General features: G+C 44.3%; 1 protein-coding gene across 1 annotated transcript; it reads left to right on the top strand.

Annotated features, from left to right (window-relative positions):
* The first annotated feature begins 109 nt into the window (after window positions 1-109).
* atg2a (autophagy related 2A) lies at window positions 110-21352 on the top strand. Its single transcript, XM_069669783.1, has 42 exons — window positions 110-623; window positions 996-1158; window positions 1626-1775; window positions 1945-2047; window positions 4004-4148; window positions 4499-4747; window positions 4874-4973; window positions 5719-5883; window positions 6192-6328; window positions 6575-6653; window positions 6905-7154; window positions 7399-7540; window positions 7767-7865; window positions 8386-8541; window positions 8847-9120; window positions 9330-9402; window positions 9573-9747; window positions 9858-10000; window positions 10380-10492; window positions 10610-10767; window positions 11008-11140; window positions 11237-11421; window positions 11500-11580; window positions 12503-12609; window positions 12690-12782; window positions 12956-13026; window positions 14046-14122; window positions 14994-15164; window positions 15372-15498; window positions 15687-15910; window positions 16005-16234; window positions 16403-16538; window positions 16719-16946; window positions 17063-17164; window positions 17339-17423; window positions 18296-18449; window positions 18563-18632; window positions 18740-18822; window positions 18954-19075; window positions 19199-19353; window positions 19512-19670; window positions 20464-21352. Exons 1-42 carry the CDS (start codon window positions 453-455, stop codon window positions 20698-20700), a joined length of 6075 nt encoding a protein of 2024 aa, XP_069525884.1. The 5' UTR covers window positions 110-452; the 3' UTR covers window positions 20701-21352.
* Window positions 21353-21661: the final 309 nt, after the last annotated feature.

Here is a 21661-nt window from a genome sequence, read left to right as displayed (position 1 = left end):
TGGGCGTCGTCATGTGTCCGTGTTCCGGGTTTTGTCTTTCGTCACTTTGACGGGTGACGCACGTACGTTCACCATACCATCAGTTGGCGTATGATAACAATAAACAACCCTGAAACAAGAGATACGCACCAACAGGACCTGTCGCTCCAATTCGACACAAACGTACTGAAAATATGAGCCGAGACAGCTACAGACATTTGGACTAACGTCTCGTCAAGTATTGGAGGAGTCTTGTCGGTCCTGACACAAAGGATTTTCGAGTTTTTGTGTCAAGCCTAGGGGAGAACTACAGTTACGGTTTACCCCTTCCTTAGCCCCCTGAAGCTAGCTGTGGCTCATTCCTTGTTTTTGCACACTTCGTGTTAGTTTGTTATGCAGTTTCCAGAGGACTGTACTCGCACTCGTTCTCCTCCGCCACCTCTTCGCTCCCTCTCCCCGCTCTCTCTGGCCCTATGTCTCGCTGGCTTTTCCCCTGGTCAGGCTCAATCAAGAAGCGGGCCTGTCGGTACCTCTTACAGCACTACCTCGGTCACTTTCTGCAGGAACGACTGAGCCTGGACCAGCTGGGCTTGGACCTGTACAACGGCAGCGGTGTAATCAAGGAGATCAACCTCGATGTCTGGGTGAGTGTTTTGGCTGTCAACTTCACAACACAGCAGTACTCTTCGGGTGTTTTTGTCGGACTCGTGCACCCTTGACTGTTTCGCAACTGCTCTCGAGTTCAACAACAATTTCCAACGTCATGCTCTTAGCCTAGCTCGCATTTCTTCGAGGAAATACACTTATGGCAGACACATCATCAGCCCAGCAGACTAACCTCATCTGCCCTTAGAGTCTAAATATTGTGAACAGATAGATTTCCCTCTGCCATATTTTTGCCTGTGCACTTCCTTAGCTTTATAAGTCTGCCCCAGAGGGATGAGACAATATGAAAGCAGGTTTTACATTTTCTTTCACTTTGTGTTTCTCACTGTCTGCTTCCTCTTCTTCTGCAGGCGGTCAATGAGCTTTTGGAGTCTCTCGGGGCTCCTCTGGAGATAGTGGATGGCTTTGTGAGCAGCATAGCAGTGACCATCCCCTGGCAGGCTCTCCTGACTGATCACTGCACCTTAGAAGTTTCTGGACTTCAGATAACATGTCGACCCAAGTATCGCACCAGTAAGTTCTCTGAAAAGAACTACATCTTGAGTCAACCTGTGGGATTTCATCATCAGTCGGTGGTCGGATTTTAAGCTCAGGTTGACAGAACAGCTCTGTCAGGGTTTCATCAGATCCACAGTTGCTGTCTAAATGATGAGTGTGTTCCAGAATCACTGTAATCGTAAAGTGTACTCTGTCCCTGTTTTTACTTCTTTTGACCCAAACTACTGCCTTTGTTGTAAAGGTGACAATCAATAAGTGTGTATTTGATTCGATTTGATATTTAAGTGTTATAGGAAAAGACTTGCATCATCAGGATCTTTGTGTCTCAGTCACAAAGATAGTACACACGTTACTCTAAGCTACATCTCTGTAAAGATAGTGGGTAAAGAGACGATTGCAACCCTGATCTTGAACAGAAAACGTGCACAGTACTCCTGATGTACAGAAATCACTGAATCTTGTGTGGTGATGTTTGTACTCAGGTGGGGGTTGGGATTCCCAGGGCTGGTCATCAAGCATGACCTCCAGCATGCAGCTGGCTCAGGAGTGCCTGAAGGACCCCCCGGAGGCGTCGGAGGAGCCACCAGCCCAGCTGGAGGGGCTTGAAATGTTTGCACAGACCATTGAGACGGGTGAGTCCAAGCTTTTATGTGTGTCTTCACTTGATAAGGAACAAATAAACATCAACATTATTTCTCAGTTACGATGAAAAAACTAGTCTGTACACTTGTGTCTAAGAAGAGATGATGTTAAAGACCTTGATAAATGACCCTTTGTCTCTTCTGTCCTGTGTGTTTGCAGTTCTTCGTCGTATTAAAGTCACATTCATAGACACTATCGTTCGCATCGAGCACCAGCCCCTGGACCTGGAAACAGGCGTTGCCTTAGAGGTGCACATCAAGCGGTAGGTCCTGGAAATTTGCTTTATTTTCCTATTATTGTACCTGCTTCAAGATTTAGTGTCCTTTATTTTGTATTTTCAATTTTCGAAATGTTCTAAATGTTCTCTTTGTTTGTATTACAATAAGTGTAATATTTAATGGTTTGTTTCTGAAACCTGCTGTTCATAAATGTATCTAAAGGTAATTTTAATAGTTTAGATGGTAATTGTATATTCATAAAATAGCATACTTAAGATGCATTTTAATGAATTGGGCTGCTCTTGAATAATGAGGATCTGCACAGATTATAGACTCCTGATTGTTAGATCAAAGAACATTGTGCCTGCAAACTACAAAGCTACTATCACCACCATGGGTGTGAAAATTACTTTTTAACACCCATGGTGGTGATAGGTTAGTAGAGACAGCAAACAATCTCCTCCTCATCTTCTTTTCTTTGTATTCTGATAAGTGGCATTTTTTTAAAAAATATTTTCAGTTAAAATATGACATCTTTACTGCTGTGTAAATGTATTTTTAAAATGAGATGTACTTTGTTTTTCATTTTTCATTATTTTTTTGTGGCCTTTAAGCTGTAATGTGTGCATAATGCTCCTGCAAATGTTTGTATTTGTGCATCATTGATTCCTCATTTCAGTGTTACAGCAGGTTGGTAACACTGTGATGTGGACCTTCTTTGTCAAAGTGCGCTCTTAGAAACGGGTCATAAAGACATTAAAGTGTCTCTCAGCCCCTGTTAGATGGAGGATACAAAAGTAAGACAAACAGGATCTTAAGCACCTTCAGCGACACTTTGCAGTTTGTGATGCAACTGCTGCTTTTATGGTTTTTTTCTTTTTATCACTCACAGCGGGAGGCTTTACTGTCTGTGATCAGTAATACTGTAACTCTCCCAAATCCGCACTTTTATACAGACAGGATTGAGCGAAAGCAAAATGGAGGCCAAGAATTATATTTCATCTTCTCTCTGCTCACCAGCAGATAAGGAGAAGAGCCCCCTGTTCAGTTATGAGCACTCCTTGGCCTTGTGCTGTCAAACAGCCTCAGTGTGAAGCTCATTTTAAACAGGGTCGGTATCGACGAGGTCATCCACCTGAACAGGGTTTTATCAGTGGCTGCAAATAACTGCAGGCTGAACCTAAGGTGTCGCCAATACTGGATGTCAGGGGAGTCTGTGACCTTGACGCTGAAGAAGATTTGAAAAGTGGCCACAGCTTATTTTTACCTGCAGGGTTCAGTTGTTGTGTTTAATGTACAAATAGTGCTCTTGACATTATTGTTATGGCTAATTTGGCAGAATTACCGACTACCCTGTTATTTGATTCATCAGCAGGTAGCATCCACTGATTTCTGTGTTTATTTCCACTTGTTAATGTCCCATGCCTGTGCTGCTATTTTAACTGTGACACTATTGAACCCTTTTTGTTTCTGGGGATTATCGACGTACCTGCTTAGGGTAGTTGAGTTGATCTGAGGTCATTGACCGGAGGGCCCTGCTCACCTGAAAAGCCTGTATTTTTAACAGAACAACTGGTTTGAGTCTATTGAAGCATGTTACAGGGGTTTGTTTATTTAAGAGGGGGCTTCTGTCTGATCATTCAGGGACAGAGAGCAGAGCTAACCCTCAGCAACATGGACCACAGAGTCAGTAAACAGTGACAAAGTATTAAGTTGTACTTGTATGTGGATGTATTTGTTTTCAAGCCATTGTGTAATTTCCCTGAACAGTTTGGTTGAGTTTCTTAACATATCCCTTTTGTTCTGTGAGTTTTTTTCCTTAAAATGAAAATCACGCTTTTACCCAATTTGTTAGCTGTCACACTGCAGTCGAGGTTACTTATTTATGTGCACAAGAGGAACAGCAGCCTTTTTATTCTCAGTTCTTAACAGCCTCATTTTATCCCACACACTATTAAACTTCACGATGTGTGTTTGTGTTTTGCATGGTGTTGCTCCAGGCTGGAGTACTTTGACGAAGCGGTGCGAGATCCAGCCAGTCAGACTGCCGTGCCTGTCGACATCCACCAGCCGCCCGCCTTCCTGCACAAGATCCTGCAGCTGAGCGCTGTTCAGCTGTTCTACGACAGCACCGGCACAGTACAGGTGATGGACATCACACTGCTAAGGACTCTATTTTTAACTTTAAAGGAGCATATTTTATTTTCCTTTATTTTCCTTTGTCTATTTTGTTCACACAGTGGACTTAAAACCAAGTAGTAGTTCTTTTTACCTGTTTCTGAGGTGTTGATCTCTGAACTAGGAGGAAAATATCACTGTGGATCCTCTCGCTCTTTGGAAGTTGCAATGAGCTTATTTTGAATAAAGAAAATATGCCTTTATGTCTCCAGCTGTACTGACTGTGCACACACAAACAGAAGGGAGGGAGACACAAATGAAACACACATCAGTTTGATTAAAAAGCAGAAATTCTCATAAATCTCTCCTCATTTTAGGATCCTCCTGAGGAGGAACATCCCGAATCACCTACCATGAGTGAAGGAGCGGAGGAGGAGGGGGAGGAGGAGGAGGATGAAGAAGGAGATGAAGAAGATGAGGAGGAGGAGGAGGAAGAGGAAGAAGAGGTGAAGCCCCAGACATCCCAACCCTCTCCTCCATCTCAGCCGCTGCTCATAGGAAGCTGCTCCGGTTTCATCGAGACCACCGTCAAGATCAAGCAGAACGACATGCTGCCAGGACCAAAGGTGTGTGTGTGTGTGTGTGTGTGTGTGTGTGTGTGTGTGTGTGCTGCTACATGCTGAAAGATTAGTACATGCAACTCTTCTCTCATATTGTCCTGTGTATTTTGTCTGTTTCTCTGTGTCCATCAGTTGGAGCTGGATGGCAAGGTGGGCTGTGTCCACATGCTGCTGTCTCCAGATCAAATAACACATCTGACAGACCTGCTGGCAGCCCTCTGCATCGACACGGGTACGTTCACATACAGCCGCTGGCTTAAACATGCAACAATCCAATTACACTTGTCATTTCAGTTTGACTTCTGCCTTGAAACGCTCCAGATGTGATTACAGGATATTTTATTGAACCTCTGTTTAACCCGGGATAAACTCTTATGGAGCTTATTAACCTTTAATTCAAGAGTGTCCAAGCAAAGACCTGTAATAATTCAAAATTACATAATAAGATATCCAATAAAAAAACTTTTAAGTGATTTTAAGAAAAAAAAAACAATTTAAATGCATCCAAAGCTGATGAGAAAGAACCAGTCTGAGTGTAGTCGGGTCATTGGGAGGCCTGTTATGATCACATGAATAAATTATTATCAAATGGATGTTAGCCTCAGAATAATTTTCTCTTCTCAGATATGATAGCAAACATATTCCCCTCCATCCTGCAGGCTTACGTAAATGAATGCAGACACAAAAAAACACAAATTCACTCCATATATTACTTTTTCTGTGTCTACAAACTACGAGGTTATGGAGGTGATGGATGCCCACATGCTTAAGCGATACATATTGTAGACCTCAGAGGCAGGACGACTTTAACAGGATACACTTAGACACAGACAATGAGCCTGTGCATTTTCCTCTGTAGTTCAGAGCACGAGAGTGAGGTTACAGACATGGTTAAGTGTGATTTCATACTCTCAGCCTTGATATCTTTCTCTCTCAGACACATACATAAAGCCGTTTGTTTGTCATCTCTCCTCCAGAGCCAGAGACTAAGTGTGGTGGAGTTCACAGTCGCCCATTAGACTCAGACGACCTGCGGATGATTGAGGAGGACCTCAGTAAGCAGCTGGGCTCCAGCCCCAGAGATAGGGAGTGGGATGATGAGCCCGACATGGAGCCCTACGTCACCGGCCTGGAGAATGGAGGTACACAGAGCGGCACAGGTCCACTCATGAACTGATCGTCTGAGATCTATCGTAACCTCTGCAGGCCGACAGTCTATAAGCAAGCAAGCTGCTGTGGATAGTTGAGAAAGTTTCCCCTTTTAAAACACAAATGTAACAGTCATACAGTATGTATTGGTTAACATAGAGCTTCATCAATCTCAAGGTCTGGGCAATCTCTTAGGTAGGCAACATGCAGATAACACTTCAGATGATCCTTTCCTTTCAGCATGACGTGTACATTTTAGTGTTTAATATGTCACAATGTGTGTGTGTTTGTTTACCTGCAGAAATGTTTTTCTCCATGGGTCCTGCTGGGATGAACAGTAGCGTTACGTCTGTACGCTCCGGTAGCGAGCTGTCGGACAGCGATATGGAGTCATCAACTCAAAGTCTGGCCAGCTTCACGCAGCCAATGTCTGCACAGGTACACACTGTGTGTGTGTGTGTGTGTGTGTGTTGGTATCTAAGTAACATTTAGCGTGACTGAAAATATCTTTAATGATAGATTTTTGTTACTTTGTCTTTTATTTTATTATGTTTACAGCACTCGATGTTTTATGATATTACGTCTGCTTTTTCTTTCCTTACTTTACAAACACAAAACTGGAACTTGCAAATGTATTTATGAAGCCACAGGACATCTGATTTCCTCTTTAATTTCTCCTATCAGGGCATGGTGAACTGTCCCAGGAGGTATCCTGTCGCGGGCTGTCTGTCGAGTTTACCTCAGTCAGGCATGAGAACCAGAGGTAAATCACAGTAGTGCTGAGTGAAGGTTTTTATCTGCACTTTGAATGTCTGAAATATCAACTACAGGACTCTTTTTTTTCTGCAGTTTAAAGTTGTTCTTTTAATATTATCTTCATCAAACTTTTACTTACTTTAGGTTTTTCAGTAGTGATTACCTGCATGTTATGACTTTACAGAGATTTTTACCTCATAATGTGAGTTTTCCTTGATGTGTATTTCATAAAAAACAATCACACCCTCTCCCCTGCAGGACGCTCACACAGCGGCCAGGCAGAGCAGATGAAGCCTGATGCTTTGTTGCGACTGACACTCGGCGGCCTTACCCTGACCCTGCTGCAGGAGGACCCGCCCTCTAGACCAGACGAAGCCCCGTCATTGGCCCAGGTGTCTCAGGTGTTCTTCCGAGAGCTGGCGTTCTTCAAGGACAGTATGTTCAGCGAGAGAGACTTTCACCATCTGAGAGGCGGCTTCGCCAAGGCCTGCCCGCACTCCCATCTCAGGTAGAAAAACACTGATGCGTATTTTGTCTTTAAGGAGTCAAATTCTTGTGGACATAGTTTCAGCTATCCCACCTGTACGACTTTTAAAGAAAGAAAGCTTCTTATGTCATACAATATGTTCGTAGAATAAAGTTTAATAGCCTGTAGTTTTGCGCACACTTACACTGTTGTTGTGGCGTCATACAAGCTTCTGCTAGCTGAGAGTGTTGGTCTAATTCCTCTTCCCAAACGTCCCCTCTCTCAGAGTGACAGGAGCAGCAGTGCAGGTTGCTTGTGAGATGCGGAGCGGGAGACGCCACAGTCGGGCCGTGACCTCTGACCTTTCGTTCAGCAGACTGGAGCTGTTAGAGTGCCTGTGGGAGGATGGGAAGCCCCAGTACAGCGAGGTAGAAAACCTCTTGTGTTAGTCAGTGTGGCTCTTTAACCTCTTTAGAGTTAGTTTCGAGTTTGTTGCTGTTTTTATTAGATCATAATATTTTTAATTAAGCTAATATGGTTTTCAATGTAAACAGTTTAGCTGGTCGACAAAGGTCTTACATCTCGGACTGTGGACTCCTTGGTATAAGTGATAACGTTGTATATGTTTGACTGTCTGTTTGTTTATCTTTTCAGTTGCTTCAGTTCCAGAAAGCTGGTTTGTTTACAGTGGGAGCTGCAGCCAGACCATGTGCCCAACTACACTACGGCCTCACTGAAAGACACCTGCGCAGGGTACGAATTTTAACACACACAATAACAAACACACAGACGGGAGCCTCTTATCTGAAGGTCTTGTATTTGTTTTTCATTCATTTTCAGTGTATTTTTGTGTAAAGTGCCCAGCATCTCTGTTTGAGTTAGGGTTGACGGGAGTCATTGTAGACAATAACGAACAAGATCTAACTTTTTTATAACTTTATCTTGACTGTAAAACAGGTGAAATATGGCACTAAAGACTAGTTCCAGACTTTTCAATACAGTTTTCAGTATATCTCACATTGCATTAGTCGCTTGCCAAAATGTTTTTTTTTGCTTGCAGAAATGTCTCCTTAGCTCCTTAGTATAACTCAAAAAATTGTGGGCACACAGAGAACCACCACAGAAAAAACGCTGAAATTACTGACTATTATAATGCAGACTATGTTTTTTCAGGTTAAGTAAGTAATGACTGATGATATGTTATCTATAGCATCATCTGAAAACTTTCCTTTAACATACGTTTTTGCGTGTGTGCGTGTGTGTGTGGCGGCAGGGTAAACAGCGGGTGGTGCGGCGGGAAAGCGTAGTGCGCGTGGAGCTCGCAGAGCTGAGCGCCGAGCTGGACCTGGACATCGTCAGTCGCCTCGGGAGCCTGAGCAAAGCCTTCAGCCACTGTCCAACTCAGACTACTGGACCTGGACTCATGCAGGTGGAGCCATACACATTCATTACATCATAAAGAAGCTAATTAAACACAGAAAAAACCTTAAAAATTTAGAACTGTTAGCAAATGCAGTTGTCTGTGACTGATTTAATACACACCAGAAAACATGGTGTATGGAAGAAAAGCTTAATGACTCCATGAACTGAAAACACAAATCACCATACATGTCATTAGACCTGTTTATTAATGCAAGGAGAACCAATCTGAACAGTGACCTGCTCTCTCCAAGAGTCCACAATTTGTCAGGTTTATCTAATGTCATAACATTTCTCACTTCATTTCCCCCTCAGACGCAGAGCAGTGAGCTGTGCTCCTCCTTCACCCTCCTCTCCCCCCACGCCGTCCTCAGGCTTCGTTTCCCCATACCCGACCTGCGGCCCCTGCCTAAGCGCCGGCCTCCGACCCAGAGGGTGGTGCGGGAGGAGACCTTGGTGCTGGAGCTGACGGAGCTGGAGCTGAAGCACCAAGAAGCCCCGGACCTGCAGACGGAGCAGACTGCTCCTGGACAGCCGTGGGCTCCATGCCTCACCCAGCTGCTGGAGGCCTCCTTCACCGACCTGCACGGTGGGGACACAGAGGCCTAGACAGTAGATATACTGACTAAAACCTGAAGCTCAGCATAGAAACACACAGGAGACACTTTTTATAATGATGTAGTGCTACAAATTATGTTGCTAAGAGCTTGGAATAGATTGGCAGGACTGACTGTAGCTCTGTAAGACTTTTAAATATCTGAAATGCACACAGGGAACTGAGTGGTTGTGTCTCCTCAGGGTCGTACGAGGGCTGGGAGGGCGGCTCTTTCCCCTGTATCAGAGTGAAGAAGAACCGTGACTCTCTGCCCAGGTCAGTGGTGGAGATCATGAGTATAATTAGATCCATTGTTCACAGAAACATACTTGGATAAAAATTCACTTATAAGTACTGTGGCTCTTAAAGAGACAGTTTTAGTTTCTGCTGTCTTGTTATAATGTTCTCTGACACAAGTATTTCTCACTTCCTGTTTCTGTGAGCAGATTATCAGTGCGTGTGCGTGGAGGTGAGGCTCAGGGCCCGGCAGCAGGTCTGGATGGGATGAACCTCGGCCTGATCAGGGACCTGGGTGCCGCCTTCTTTGAAAGTCACTGTGAACTCAACGACAAAACCAGCTCTCCATTCTCCTCCAACCGCACCATGTTTGAGACTGAAGAGGTGCAGCGACACACGCAGATACAAAGAAACATCTCAGATCATCAGCAATCTTTTATAAAGACTCCAAACCTAACTCGTTTCTCCTCGTCTGTCCTCCTTCCTTGTTTCAGATGGTGATTCCTGCAGACCCAGAGGAAATGCGCCAGTTTCAGACACAGTGTGTCGCTCAGTGTCAGTGTGCTGTGGACATCAGCCTGCCGCTGGCCTACATCCTCCTGCCCAGCAAACAGGCCTTTCAGAGCATCTACAACAGGTACGTCAGGATGTTGTTACATGGAAGATAGATTGTCAACTAATTAAGTGTGAACCACCATCTTCTAGACTGTGATTCTCTGCCACGTGTGCTGCAGACGGTGCTGAGAGTAATGTAAACTATGGTCCGAGTGTCCGAGTACACTCAGCATTGTACGTGTAAAGTATCCACATTAACTGAAGAAAGCACAGGGTCAAGGGGTACACGAAGCCCTTTATGTGCCTTTAAACATCATAGATTTTCTCGCTGCTCATGCAGAACTGTTATGTAAGAAATGGCTTCCTCTTCCAGCTTTGTTCCCTTTTCAGTCATTACATTGGTCTTAAATGTTGCACCAGATGTGATATTAATTTTCCTCACCCACTCCTCCGTCCAAAAGGATCAATAATGATCTGTTGATGTGGGAGCCTCCTCCGCCCTCAGCCAACAGCCCCGACCACAGCCGCCATCAACGTGACGAGTTCCAGCTCTGCAAGTCGGCCTTTAGACTGGGTGGGTCTTGATCGATTTGATGGAAATACTTAAACGGCACGTAGATCTGGTAAACATAATAGAATCTAGTCTGACAGGTTTAGATGTTTTCCCCTCTCTTGTCTCTGTCCGCCGCAGACTCTGATTCAGAAGAGGACGAGCCTCAGTTCTACTTGGCCAGTGAATCAGATGGAAAGGCACCACAGTCAGCCCCCCGTCCCAACCACAACCTCAGCCTCCTCTCCCTCACTGTGATCATTGGCAAAGGTCGCCTCCAAGCCAGAACAGACCCGAAGGTAGGGAACAGGATGTTAAATGTCTTGTTTGTTACAAATATAAAGTATTTTATTTGTTATAAAAACATTAAAATGCTATTTAATTATTTCTTCAAGGACAGGAAAAAAACTTTTTAGGATGTTTGTGTTGCACATCCAAAAGACTTGACTTGACTTGAACTTAGATTCTTTCTCGGCATCCACTCTTATCTTTTATTATCTGTGTTTATTAACCGTTTCCATTACATGTCATTAATACAGGAGGACCAGAGTCATGGGGAAATTGTGCTCGACCTGGAAGGGGGGAAGATATTCAGTGTTGCGCAGCACCAGAACGACCCCAATCTCAGTTTCCTGTGTCTAGAGAGCAGACGAGTGGAGCTCTACCACCGAGGTGCACATTGCCATTTATTACTAACTCATAATTTTGCTCTAAAGATTTAATGCTAAGAAGAAAATGTTAATGTATGTCATGATGCATCACCTGCAGCGATGGTGAAAGACACCCCCATCCCACAGCGACTAGAGATGCCCAACTTCACTCCTCCAAAGCACTTGGACCCGACCATCTACCCCACAGAGGTGGGTGTGAGCAGTGTGAGCGGCAGGGAGGGGGAGCTACAGATGTTGTCCACAGCCATCAAAATCACGCTGGACTCGCAGAGGAGTGTAAAGGTATGCCCTCACTTACAGTCCTGATTTTTGCAGCTGGTGCAAGTTTGAAATTAAAAATATTTCTGTTTTTCTTTGTAGGAGTTTCTAGTCGCCCTCCGACTTCAAGGTGCCACCATGCGACATTACATGACGCAGACTAATCACAGCTGGCACGAGCAGGTGAGAAGTGAAAGTCACAAGCCCTTGTACAGATCAGGGAGTGTTTCTTTTTGTCTCCCAGTGAAAGGAACAATCTGCATTTCTTGTGTTGTTTTCTGGGAATTTCAAGTTGTTTTTCTTGTTTCGTGTATTACTTTCCCAATGAAACAGTGAAGGGAAACAGCAGGACAGTTTTCAGCTCTCTTAAAGATCTGATTTATAGACTTGGCATCAGCCTCTCGGAGCCTTTCCTTGAAACAAAACTTTTGACATCTTGTTTTTCCATCGTCCTTTCTTACGACATGAGCAATGAATTACCTGCAGCTGCATCATTTAGGCGCTCTTTGAGGTAGTTACAGGTGATTTAGGAAGCGTTGTAAATCACTGATTCAGGTGTGGCAGCTTTGGGGAAAAAGTAAATACACAGACTTACATTTAATAACAAAATAATCAACTTAAAATAATACAATTATTAAAAAGGTTTTGGATCTGATAAACTGATTATGCAGAACAGAAAAATGGTGCCTGAGAAACTTTCCATCCAAGAAATAAGATACATTAAAGACACTCCAAGACAGTTGGACAACAACAACCTGTCCAAGAACTTCATACCGGCTGTTCTTTTAACTTCAGCCTGTTTTCCCTCACAGATCAAAATCAGCAGCCCTGCCAAATACAATATGTTTCCCCCTTCCTTGTTCCCATAGATAATTAAAATATACTATTTCATTGCAAGTATGATTTGAAACGACAGCTTGCATAACCAAATAAACCTGCAGCCAGTGGTATTATTGCAGCAACTGCCTTTTGTCATGTTTTATTTTCCAGTTAAAGAATTACAACTGTGAAGAACACTGCATACCGCTCTCCACCCTGAAGTAAAACTCAGCGGATGCATTTTAACATGTTTTTATTTCTTACTGAGTCTGTTTGTTTGTCACAGCTGGTCGACTTCCTGGATGTCATTGACGATCTCATTCTGGGATACACAGCGCCTGCTGTCATCACTGTCCTCCACACACACCTCGCTACTTGTGCTGTCGACTACAGGTATGGATCTAAACAGAACTGTTAGAATGATTTTTCTCCTTTTTTTTTTTAACCCACATCTTCCGCTCTCCTGTTTGCAGACCTCTGTATCTGCCCCTGCGAGTGTTGTTCACAGCAGAGTCCTTCTCTCTGTCCAGTAACATCATCGTAGACACCGCCACCTTCCACCTCAGGTACAGTTCCCCACTAACTCAACATCAACAGCGTCCATTAAAAACAACACATTTAAAGAACTATGCTCCAAAATAAAATCACAATATTTATGAAGGAATATTTTTAGATGTTGTCTCACTATATGAGCCTGTGAGTCACAGCGTCACATGTGTTTCTGTTGTGCTGTGGTCAGATTCATCCTGGATGACTCTGCTCTCTACCTCTCTGACAAATGTGAGTCTGACACCGTGGACTTGAGGAGAGGTAAGACACATGATACACGTGTGTGTGTTGTTTCCAGTTATGTAATAGCTGTAGTAAAATTATTTTTATTGTCAGAAGCAGATCTTGTAGCTCCTCCTGGTTGAGCCTGACAATAAGGAGAGTTGCATTTAGTTGTTTTAAGCACAAATGTTGTCCTGCTTACACGGTTTGTCTTGTTCGTTTGTGGTTGAGTGGTTCTGCACTGATGTGCTCAGGAGTGCTCAATTTGGATTTGTTGCTCAAGCCATGTTTTTTTTGTTTGGCTTCTTGTTTTTCTAAATGTGGCCAGCATGAGATTCCAGCGTAAACTGGCCACGGTCCTGAACTGAACCGCATGTGGAAAAGAACAATGAGAAAGATGTCACATGCTGATGAGGTTCCATGTGATTTGTTTTGTGGTCACGCTGTTATGTAAAATACAAGTTTAAAAAAACGTAGATTTGGTCCCTGTATTGCCTGCAGCCTGGACGAGGCTCTAAGGACATTTCAGCCTGTTCATGTTTTGCCGTGAAAGAAATAATAATTCCCAGAAGAGTGAAACTGGTTCAGAAGTGTACAAAACAGACGGTCAAGCTGCCAAGACTGACTGATGTCACACAAGGTCCTGACGAGCAGCACAGAAACAGTCATGCTCTCTGCTTTGGTTCAAGTGAAAGGCAGCTGTTTTGCGTTTACCTTTATCTTTTGAATTTTTAAACTTTCCCAACAGGACTAGTCTGATTGTTGTGAAGGTAAAAGGTTACCGCAGTCCAGCTGCAACACCTCAATAATGCTGATTCTTTTTAAAATGTAGAAAGGCTGCTCTGCGTGTGAAGGAGGTAGACAGGATTTCTGCTACTTTCATAAACAAGTTTGTCTACTTTTTAAAATAATGTGTTTGAAGAAGAGGGCATCTTACCATTAGAGACGTCTTTTATTAGGACCAAGTGGTCAGTATTAGCATAATAAACAAGGATCAAAATGAGGTGCTCTGTATTAAGCATACCAATGGAAACCTTGCGTGCCCTTGTGTCCCACAGACTACGTGTGTGTTCTGGACATCGACCTGCTGGAACTCGCCATCACCACATGGAAAGGCAGCGATACGGGCAAACTGGTGAGTGTGTGTCCTTCATATCCACTCAGTGGCTATAAAGCCCTGCAGCATAAAGACTGTCCAGCCCTGCCAGGGAAAATGTGAACGTAAACAAAACGTTGTAATTAGGTTAAATTTACCTCAAAAGCCACTAACAGTCGGCTGCTCCGTGCTCATAAATATTTGCTTTACCATAATCTCACTATAATAACAGCTTTGGAGTGAAGTCTAAGACTAGGATCAGTTTTCAGTTGGACCAAAACCAACAAGTCAACAGTGATCGTGTCGTCCTCCGACAGTGTAGCAGCTCTGCTGTCAGGCATCAGGAACAAGGTGCACAGATCTGTTACGCAACAGTGCAGTGCTCTTTTTTTCTTTGCTAGTCTTTTTTTTTGCTCTATCAATTTAAGGTTTTCTGTTTTAGTTCTCTTTTTTTTTAATTGTACATTGTACACAGTACCACTAAACATGGATTTCAAGGCAGCATCATTAGCAGCACCTAATATGATTTGTTGTTGTAAAAAATACCTCTAAATACATTAGAAATAGTGAAAAATCACCTTCTATTCAACAAATGTTTTTGCTGTTTTTTGACTTGTAGTTGTGACTTAAACCACCAGCTGTTATTGTGAAAACGAATGCAGAAATCAGCTGCATAATTTCCTCATGTTCACAGTAAACTCTGTCAGTGTTTTATACATTTCATGACTAATGGAATAAAGGGAACAAATGCAAGATAAAATTCTTAGTAGTAAAAAAGGTTTTTGTTTGAGGATATCGGTCACATCATTGCACCTTTCTTCCCGTCTCCATCATTCTTCTCCTCTGTCACCTTTTCTATTTATTCTTCTGTTTCTGATCCAAACATGCTCCCCTCTCTTTTTCACCACAGTCTCAGCCTCTTTTTGAGCTCCGATGCTCCAACAATGTGGTCCACCTTCATACCTGTGCTGACTCCTGCGCTGCCCTGGTCAATATGCTGCAGTACCTGGTCTCCCAGGGCGACCTGCACCCCCCGCCACGACACACCTCACCCACCGAGATCGCTGGACAGAAACTACCAGTGAGTCTGTTTATCAGCTGGAGAATAGATTATTAGATAATAACAAATTAATTATGGCTTCACACGAATAAAGTCTGATGTTGTGATGTTGTGTACATTTTTACCACCAGAATTCTATACAATATTCTACATTGAAGATTCTGCAATGTTAAAACGTGGTATAAAGATGGCATTAAATCATCTAATGTTTGTGTATTATTGTGTCAGCTGTCAGAGAGTCCTGCGTCTTTGCCGCCCTGCCCTCCAGCTGAAACCGCAGAGATCAACCAGTCAGACCTCGCTGATGCCTTAATAGACACAGAGAAGAGCCACCGGGAAGAGAGTCTAGATCCAGGTATTGCAGAGTTACACTCTTTTTCTACCTATTGTGGATACAACAACTAATCTGATGTACGAAATTGGTGTAGTATTAATCTGTTTGTGCTCCGCGCCTGTGTCCAGGAGGATTTTATTCCACACATCTGTGTGTGTTTCTTTTGCTGACTTCTTAAACTGACTTGGGCTTCTCTTGTGTTCCTACAGGTTCCCCCTCCATGCCGAGAGGCTCGCCCGTCTCTGTGTACCTGTTCCCGGGTGAAGCTTCAAAGCGCGGTCCCTCTGTCCCTCTTGGCGATGACTCTGAGCTTGACGGTCTTGTTGCCACAGCAACGGAGGCACAAGCAGATATGATGTCAGAGGAAGGCTCCGAGGGCTCCACCGACAACGACGACTTTTGTATCTTGGAGGCTCCCGGCATGGGCATTCCTGTGAGTCTCTCTTTGCTTTAATGGCCCTCTTTGTTGTTGTTTTTCTGAAATAACCTGTCAATAATCGGACAAAAATGTTCACACATTGTTGCAGCCAAAGGACGGGGAGCCGGTGGTGACGGTGCTGTCCCCAGGGCCTATCAGAGTGAAGGATAGTCACTTCTCCAGGCCTCGAGGCAGCTCAGACCTGCTCCGAGCCCCCAGCCGCTTCCCGGTGCCTCAGAGCAGGGTGGTGCTGCGGGAGATCTCTGTGGTGTGGCACCTTTACGGGGGCAAAGACTTTGGTGGCAAGCCGATGTCCATACATGCCCAGCATGCAAACAGGTAACAGGGCCACCAGCCGTTCTCAAACACACCAGCTGTTCTCAAACACGCAGAGATTTAGCTTCTCTTACAACAAACATCAATGGTCATGATCATTGTTCGTCTACGTGTGTATGTTTCTTCTTCTTTTCCTTTAACTGTTGAAACTCTGTCCTCCTCTCTCCACAGAGGTCGTTCAGTCTCTGCTGGTGTTCGTGGGTCCCCATCTCGCTCCGTCGGTTCCTCTCGTCCTCAGAACTCCTGGCGCTGGGCCGGAGGAAGCGGGCGTCAGCACACGCTGCTGATGGAAATCCAGCTCACCAAGGTACAAATACAGTGTGTGTGGTCGCTAACTGACCAGCCAAGTGACCATTTGAGTTCTTCTCATCTAACTCTCAGCAACAAGCAAATGAGAGTGTTTCTATTCAACATGAAACTTTAAGTCAAATTGTCCTTCTTCCTTATTTAAAACTGATCTACTTATGCCTTTTGTTCTGTCCTCCAGGTGTCCTTCCAGCACGAGTCCTACCAGGTGGCCGTAGCGGGGCAGGATGGGGAGGGCTCTATTTTAGCTGCAGTCGGGGTTTGTCCCGGTGGCGAGCAGCCCCTCTCCAGGCAGGTGTTCATCGTGCAGGAGCTGGAGGTTCGAGACCGACTGGCCTCCTCACAACTCAACAAATTCCTCTACCTCTACACCAGTGAAAGCATGCCGCGCCGAGCCCACTCCAACATGGTGAGGCAGCCAGAGAGGCAGGAAGAGATGTTCATGAGTGCAAAGAATAATATGCAACTAATAAAATATTGATGATGTTGTGTAAATGATATTGATTGTGTGTTTTCTGTTTCCAGCTGACAGTGAAGGCCCTGCAGGTGTGTCCAGAGTCTGGCCTGGGTGGTCCAGAGTGCTGCCTCCGGGTCAGCCTGCTGCCACTACGACTTAACATCGACCAGGTAACTCAGGCTTCTGAGACTGAATGTACATGACACCCAGAAGTGAAACTTTCAGTTCTGCAGTGAAAATCATCGTGCTATTCAAACCAGCACTTGAACTGTCTCGGATCGGAGATTATTCATTCTGTCACACCCCTTCATACTCTAACAACCTTTTCCCCCTCTCCCCTCCAGGACGCCCTGTTTTTCCTGAAGGACTTTTTCAGCAACTTAGCTTCCTTCGTCAACCCTTACCTGCCTGTAGACCCTGCAGCTGAAGGTGAGCTACGTCTCATTTGTTTTTTATATTTCATGTTAAATCTTGCATGTCAAAGATAAATATTGAACAAGATCTGTGGTGCAGGTTTCTCTTGTTTACTTAGCAGCCTTGTGTGCAGTTAAACAAAGTGCTGAACGTCATCATCACTGTGGCATGAATCATTTTCACTGGCTGTAATGTTTAATTTGATTACTCAAGACAGTATTTTTCGGATTTGATTGTTTATTATTTTTAAAATTATAATCCTGAAGATGTCAGTTTCGTTCTCTTTGGCGGCACTTATGGCGATAAATGGTAATTGTGGGAGCACACTTCCCAGATATCCAGACAGTGTTGCATGTGTGACGTCCACGGTTGGCTCCGGTTGTAACTCTTGATTTTCCTCGCTGGCGGTCGCTTTCCTTTTTAGACTGTTTGCCTTCATCTGAGCGTCTAATTTGTTTCTTTTTCTCTGTATTTTCACTTATTTTTGAAGTTGTATCTGTAGTCATCGATCTTTTCTTTGTTTGTTCAGCCATAGTAGATTACTGTTTACTCGCAACACTTGCAGAGACCGGAAAAGCAGCCGCTTATCTCCGCCTACCCTCTCTGGCAGACCGACCACTGCTGGCTGATAGAAAACGCGTCACTAACTGGGCGCCGCTTGTGACTTTCTTCAGCGAAAGTCACCACAGACAGCCAGTCCATAATAATACTATATACTGCAAATACAAAGGCTTTCATCAGTGGGCCATAGGCTCAATCACCATTGTGTCACCTCATTCAGTGAAAGATTGGCTAACAGACATTTATTTAAATGAAAATCTTGGAGATTATTACTTTAACACATGCTCTGGCAAATATTTTATACATTTTTCTCCATTTCATTCCAGTGAGGGCAGACCCCTCCCAGAAGGCGTCTGAGGAGGCGGAGTCGGCTGCTGGTCTGGGTCCTGACCTCACAGCGTCTGTTGAAACTACCTACAGCGAGCAGAGCTCCTCTTCTGCTGGCTCCACCTCCTCCTCCGACCAGCCCATCTACTTCCGGTATGTAAACTCTAATTCACCAGGAGGTTCAGAGAAACACTTGTCTCTGATGACTTAAAGTTTGAAATATTTATTCATAACATGTTCTTACTCGTCCTCGTTTCTTTTTCCAGGGAGTTTCGTTTCACCTCTGAAGTGCCTATCTGGTTGGACTATCATGGCAAACATGTCGTCATTGAACAGGTGAGAGGTCAATTAGCCTGACCAGAAACTAATAATGAAGAACTCTGTATGATTGTACCAGCTGACAGTATGTTCACACTCCTTCTGTCCTGCTTCTTGTCTCACAGGGAACGTTTGCAGGGATTCTGATCGGTCTGGCCCAGTTAAACTGCTCTGAGCTGAAGTTGAAGAGGCTCTGCTGCAGACACGGGTACAAATACACAACCCTGCACTAACACAGATATTTCATTTAATTGTCTTCAGACACATTTCTGTCTTTAACTTTTAAAAACATCACCATGTTTGAAATGTTTCTTAATCTTGCTTCTGCAACCCTTCCAGCCTCCTCGGTGTGGACAAAGTGATCCAGTACGCCGTCACTGAGTGGCTGACAGATATCAGGAAGAATCAGCTGCCGGGCATTCTGGGAGGTGTAGGCCCCATGCACTCAGTTGTCCAGCTGTGTGAGTTGATACTCCTCTAAACACACCATCATGCAACGTGTCATCTTAATATTAACATGCCTTTAACCTTTTTTTAACTGTCATTCCCTCTCCCCCTCTTTTCTAATCCGTGTGTTTCTCCAGTCCACGGCGTGAGGGATCTGTTCTGGTTGCCCATAGAGCAGTACAGGAAGGATGGACGCATTATCCGAGGTCTCCAGAGGGGGGCAGCGTCCTTCGGCACCTCCACAGCATCTGCTGCTCTGGAGCTGAGCAACAGGCTGGTGCAGGCCATACAGGTACTCAGTCTGAAGAGGAGTTTTACTGCAAGTCATGACTGTTATTTAAAGTTACACAGGAGCTACATATTGATCAGAAGTTTGTTTCAGAAAGTGCAGATAACAAGACAAACTGTTTAACAAAGTCTATTGTTGATGTCTGTCTGTTTGTCTTCCAGGCCACAGCAGAGACTGTGTACGACATCTTGTCTCCAACTCCCCCTCTGAACCGCTTTGCCATCACAGAGGGCCGGGCCCCCTCCAGCCGGCCCCGCAGAGCTGCTCAGCCCGCAGACCTCCGGGAAGGTGTGGCAAAGGCCTACGACACCGTCAGAGAGGTGCGTCAGCAAAACTTACAATCCAGAAATTAACTTAAGACCCCTAAAACTAAGTAGTCATTGTTCATGTGACTCCCTTTCTCACATTGTTGTGGTAACTGTACTGTCAACTCTCTGTAGAGATAAGTTTATACAGGAAACTCAGTTTTCATAATCAAGGTTGGGGATGAGAAAGAAACCAGACTTCTGCAGCACGACTTTTTCTGTAAAGATTTTCCTGGCTTTTTCTTCTTCTTGGCTAATACTGAGACACTGAGCGAGGTTTGAAAGAGAACCAGGTTTTTAATCTGTTCGCGGTTGTTCCTTTTTCCCTTTTAAAACAATACTCAGTGTAGAGAGTCTAAACTTAAAGGTATAACATATCTCACTGTCTCCTTTCAGCAAATAGGTGTCATTGATCTTTACATGTACAAATGTGCACAGCGCTTTAACAGCTGTGCAGGAGTTTGAAATGAAGGATCGTGATGTAGTGTTGTCTGATTTAAAGCTGAAATTATCTGTCGATTTTTGATTGACCAAAATGTCATTGTTAGATTTATTATTCCGGCTTTAATGCCAAGACTGTGCTGCCTCCAGCCTCTCAGATGTCACAATTTCCCACTTTTTTTGGCTTCTATCATCCTGACATGAAAGTCTTTGGGGTTTTGAACTTTCTTTTCGAAGCTGCCATCTTGGAACTTTTTCTGTAACCTAACCTACCTGCTCACAAGGTAACCTTTCAGTTGGCTTTTTTCTTGTTTTCATGTTTAAGTACTGAATCATTTTGCCTCTCTGGACTCTCTCTGCCCTACAGGGAGTGATTGACACGGCTCAGACCCTGTGCGATGTAGCATCCCGCGGCCACGAACAGAAGGGTCTGCCTGGTGCTGTGGGCGGTGTCCTGCGGCAGATCCCGCCCACCGTGGTCCGACCTTTAATCGTGGCCTCTGAAGCCACTTCCAATCTGCTCGGAGGCATGCGGAACCAGATCAAACCAGACGCCCGCAAGGAGGACTTCCTGAAGTGGCGCACGGAGGATGGCCAGGAATGATGACGGCCTTTTTTTTCTCTGTGAGAGAGAGAGAAAGTGTGTATGTGTGTATGTATGTGTGTGTGAGTGTGAGAGGTAAGGATTTGGGAAGCTTAGGAAGTGAGTCGAGGGTTTGAATGTGTATTTGCATGTGTGTACGGACTAATGAGAGTCAGTGTGTGCTCCAATGCAAAAAAACAAAGCAAAGACTAACGACTACTGCAGTTACTGACACCCAGTGTTAAATGTGTGTCCATCATACCTGAACTTTAATCAATCTGTTTTGCATTCAACGAGATCTCTCCTTATATTCCTCCTTTTTACTGATAGTCTGCAGGTTCTCCTTACTGTCTGTGCAAACATATCACCATCACTCTCAACTGGCTTCATTTTCAACTGAACTGAGGGCAGGTAGGATCGTCACTCTGAAGGTTTCAGTGTTCATGAGAAAGGCAGTTGTGGGTACTTCATGGACTCTGAATTGTGCTGCTTGATCTTTTTTGTACTCTGATTTAGGTAGGGATATCAGGCACAAAAATCTTATTGACTGATTATTAGCTGCAAACAGAATCACCTGAGAGGGTATCCAACAGATCAATCAAGAAATCACTGTCTCTTTTTTGGTCTTCCTGTCGTCTCATGATGCTCATAGTGGAGACACAGAATATTTTAACTGAAGATGTCGGCAGATGGTTTTTACCCTTACTTCACATCACAACAAATTTCATTAGTTCAGCTTTCGCCCCGGTCCACACCTGCTTCTCCCAGTGCTGTTTTCTGTGCCATAAACCTTGCAGAGTGCTCTTTTTATCTAGTTTTTCTTGCCTTCAGTCCTGCACCCTCCCTTCTACAAGTATAAAACATACTGGCTCATATTGATGCACACCTGACTGAATAGAAACACCACATCACAAAAAGCCTCTAAACTCTGTAGCACATTGTATTCTGTTAAAGTTTCACAAAGTCAAGTTGGTCACAGTAC

This window comes from Semicossyphus pulcher, unplaced genomic scaffold (assembly GCF_022749685.1).
Source record: "Semicossyphus pulcher isolate SPU_LCO1_2020_fin unplaced genomic scaffold, fSemPul1.0.p SCAF_2, whole genome shotgun sequence".
Classification (NCBI taxonomy): domain Eukaryota; kingdom Metazoa; phylum Chordata; class Actinopteri; order Labriformes; family Labridae; genus Semicossyphus; species Semicossyphus pulcher.
Note: the sequence above shows the minus strand (reverse complement) of the source record. Positions and strands in the feature narration are given on the sequence as shown.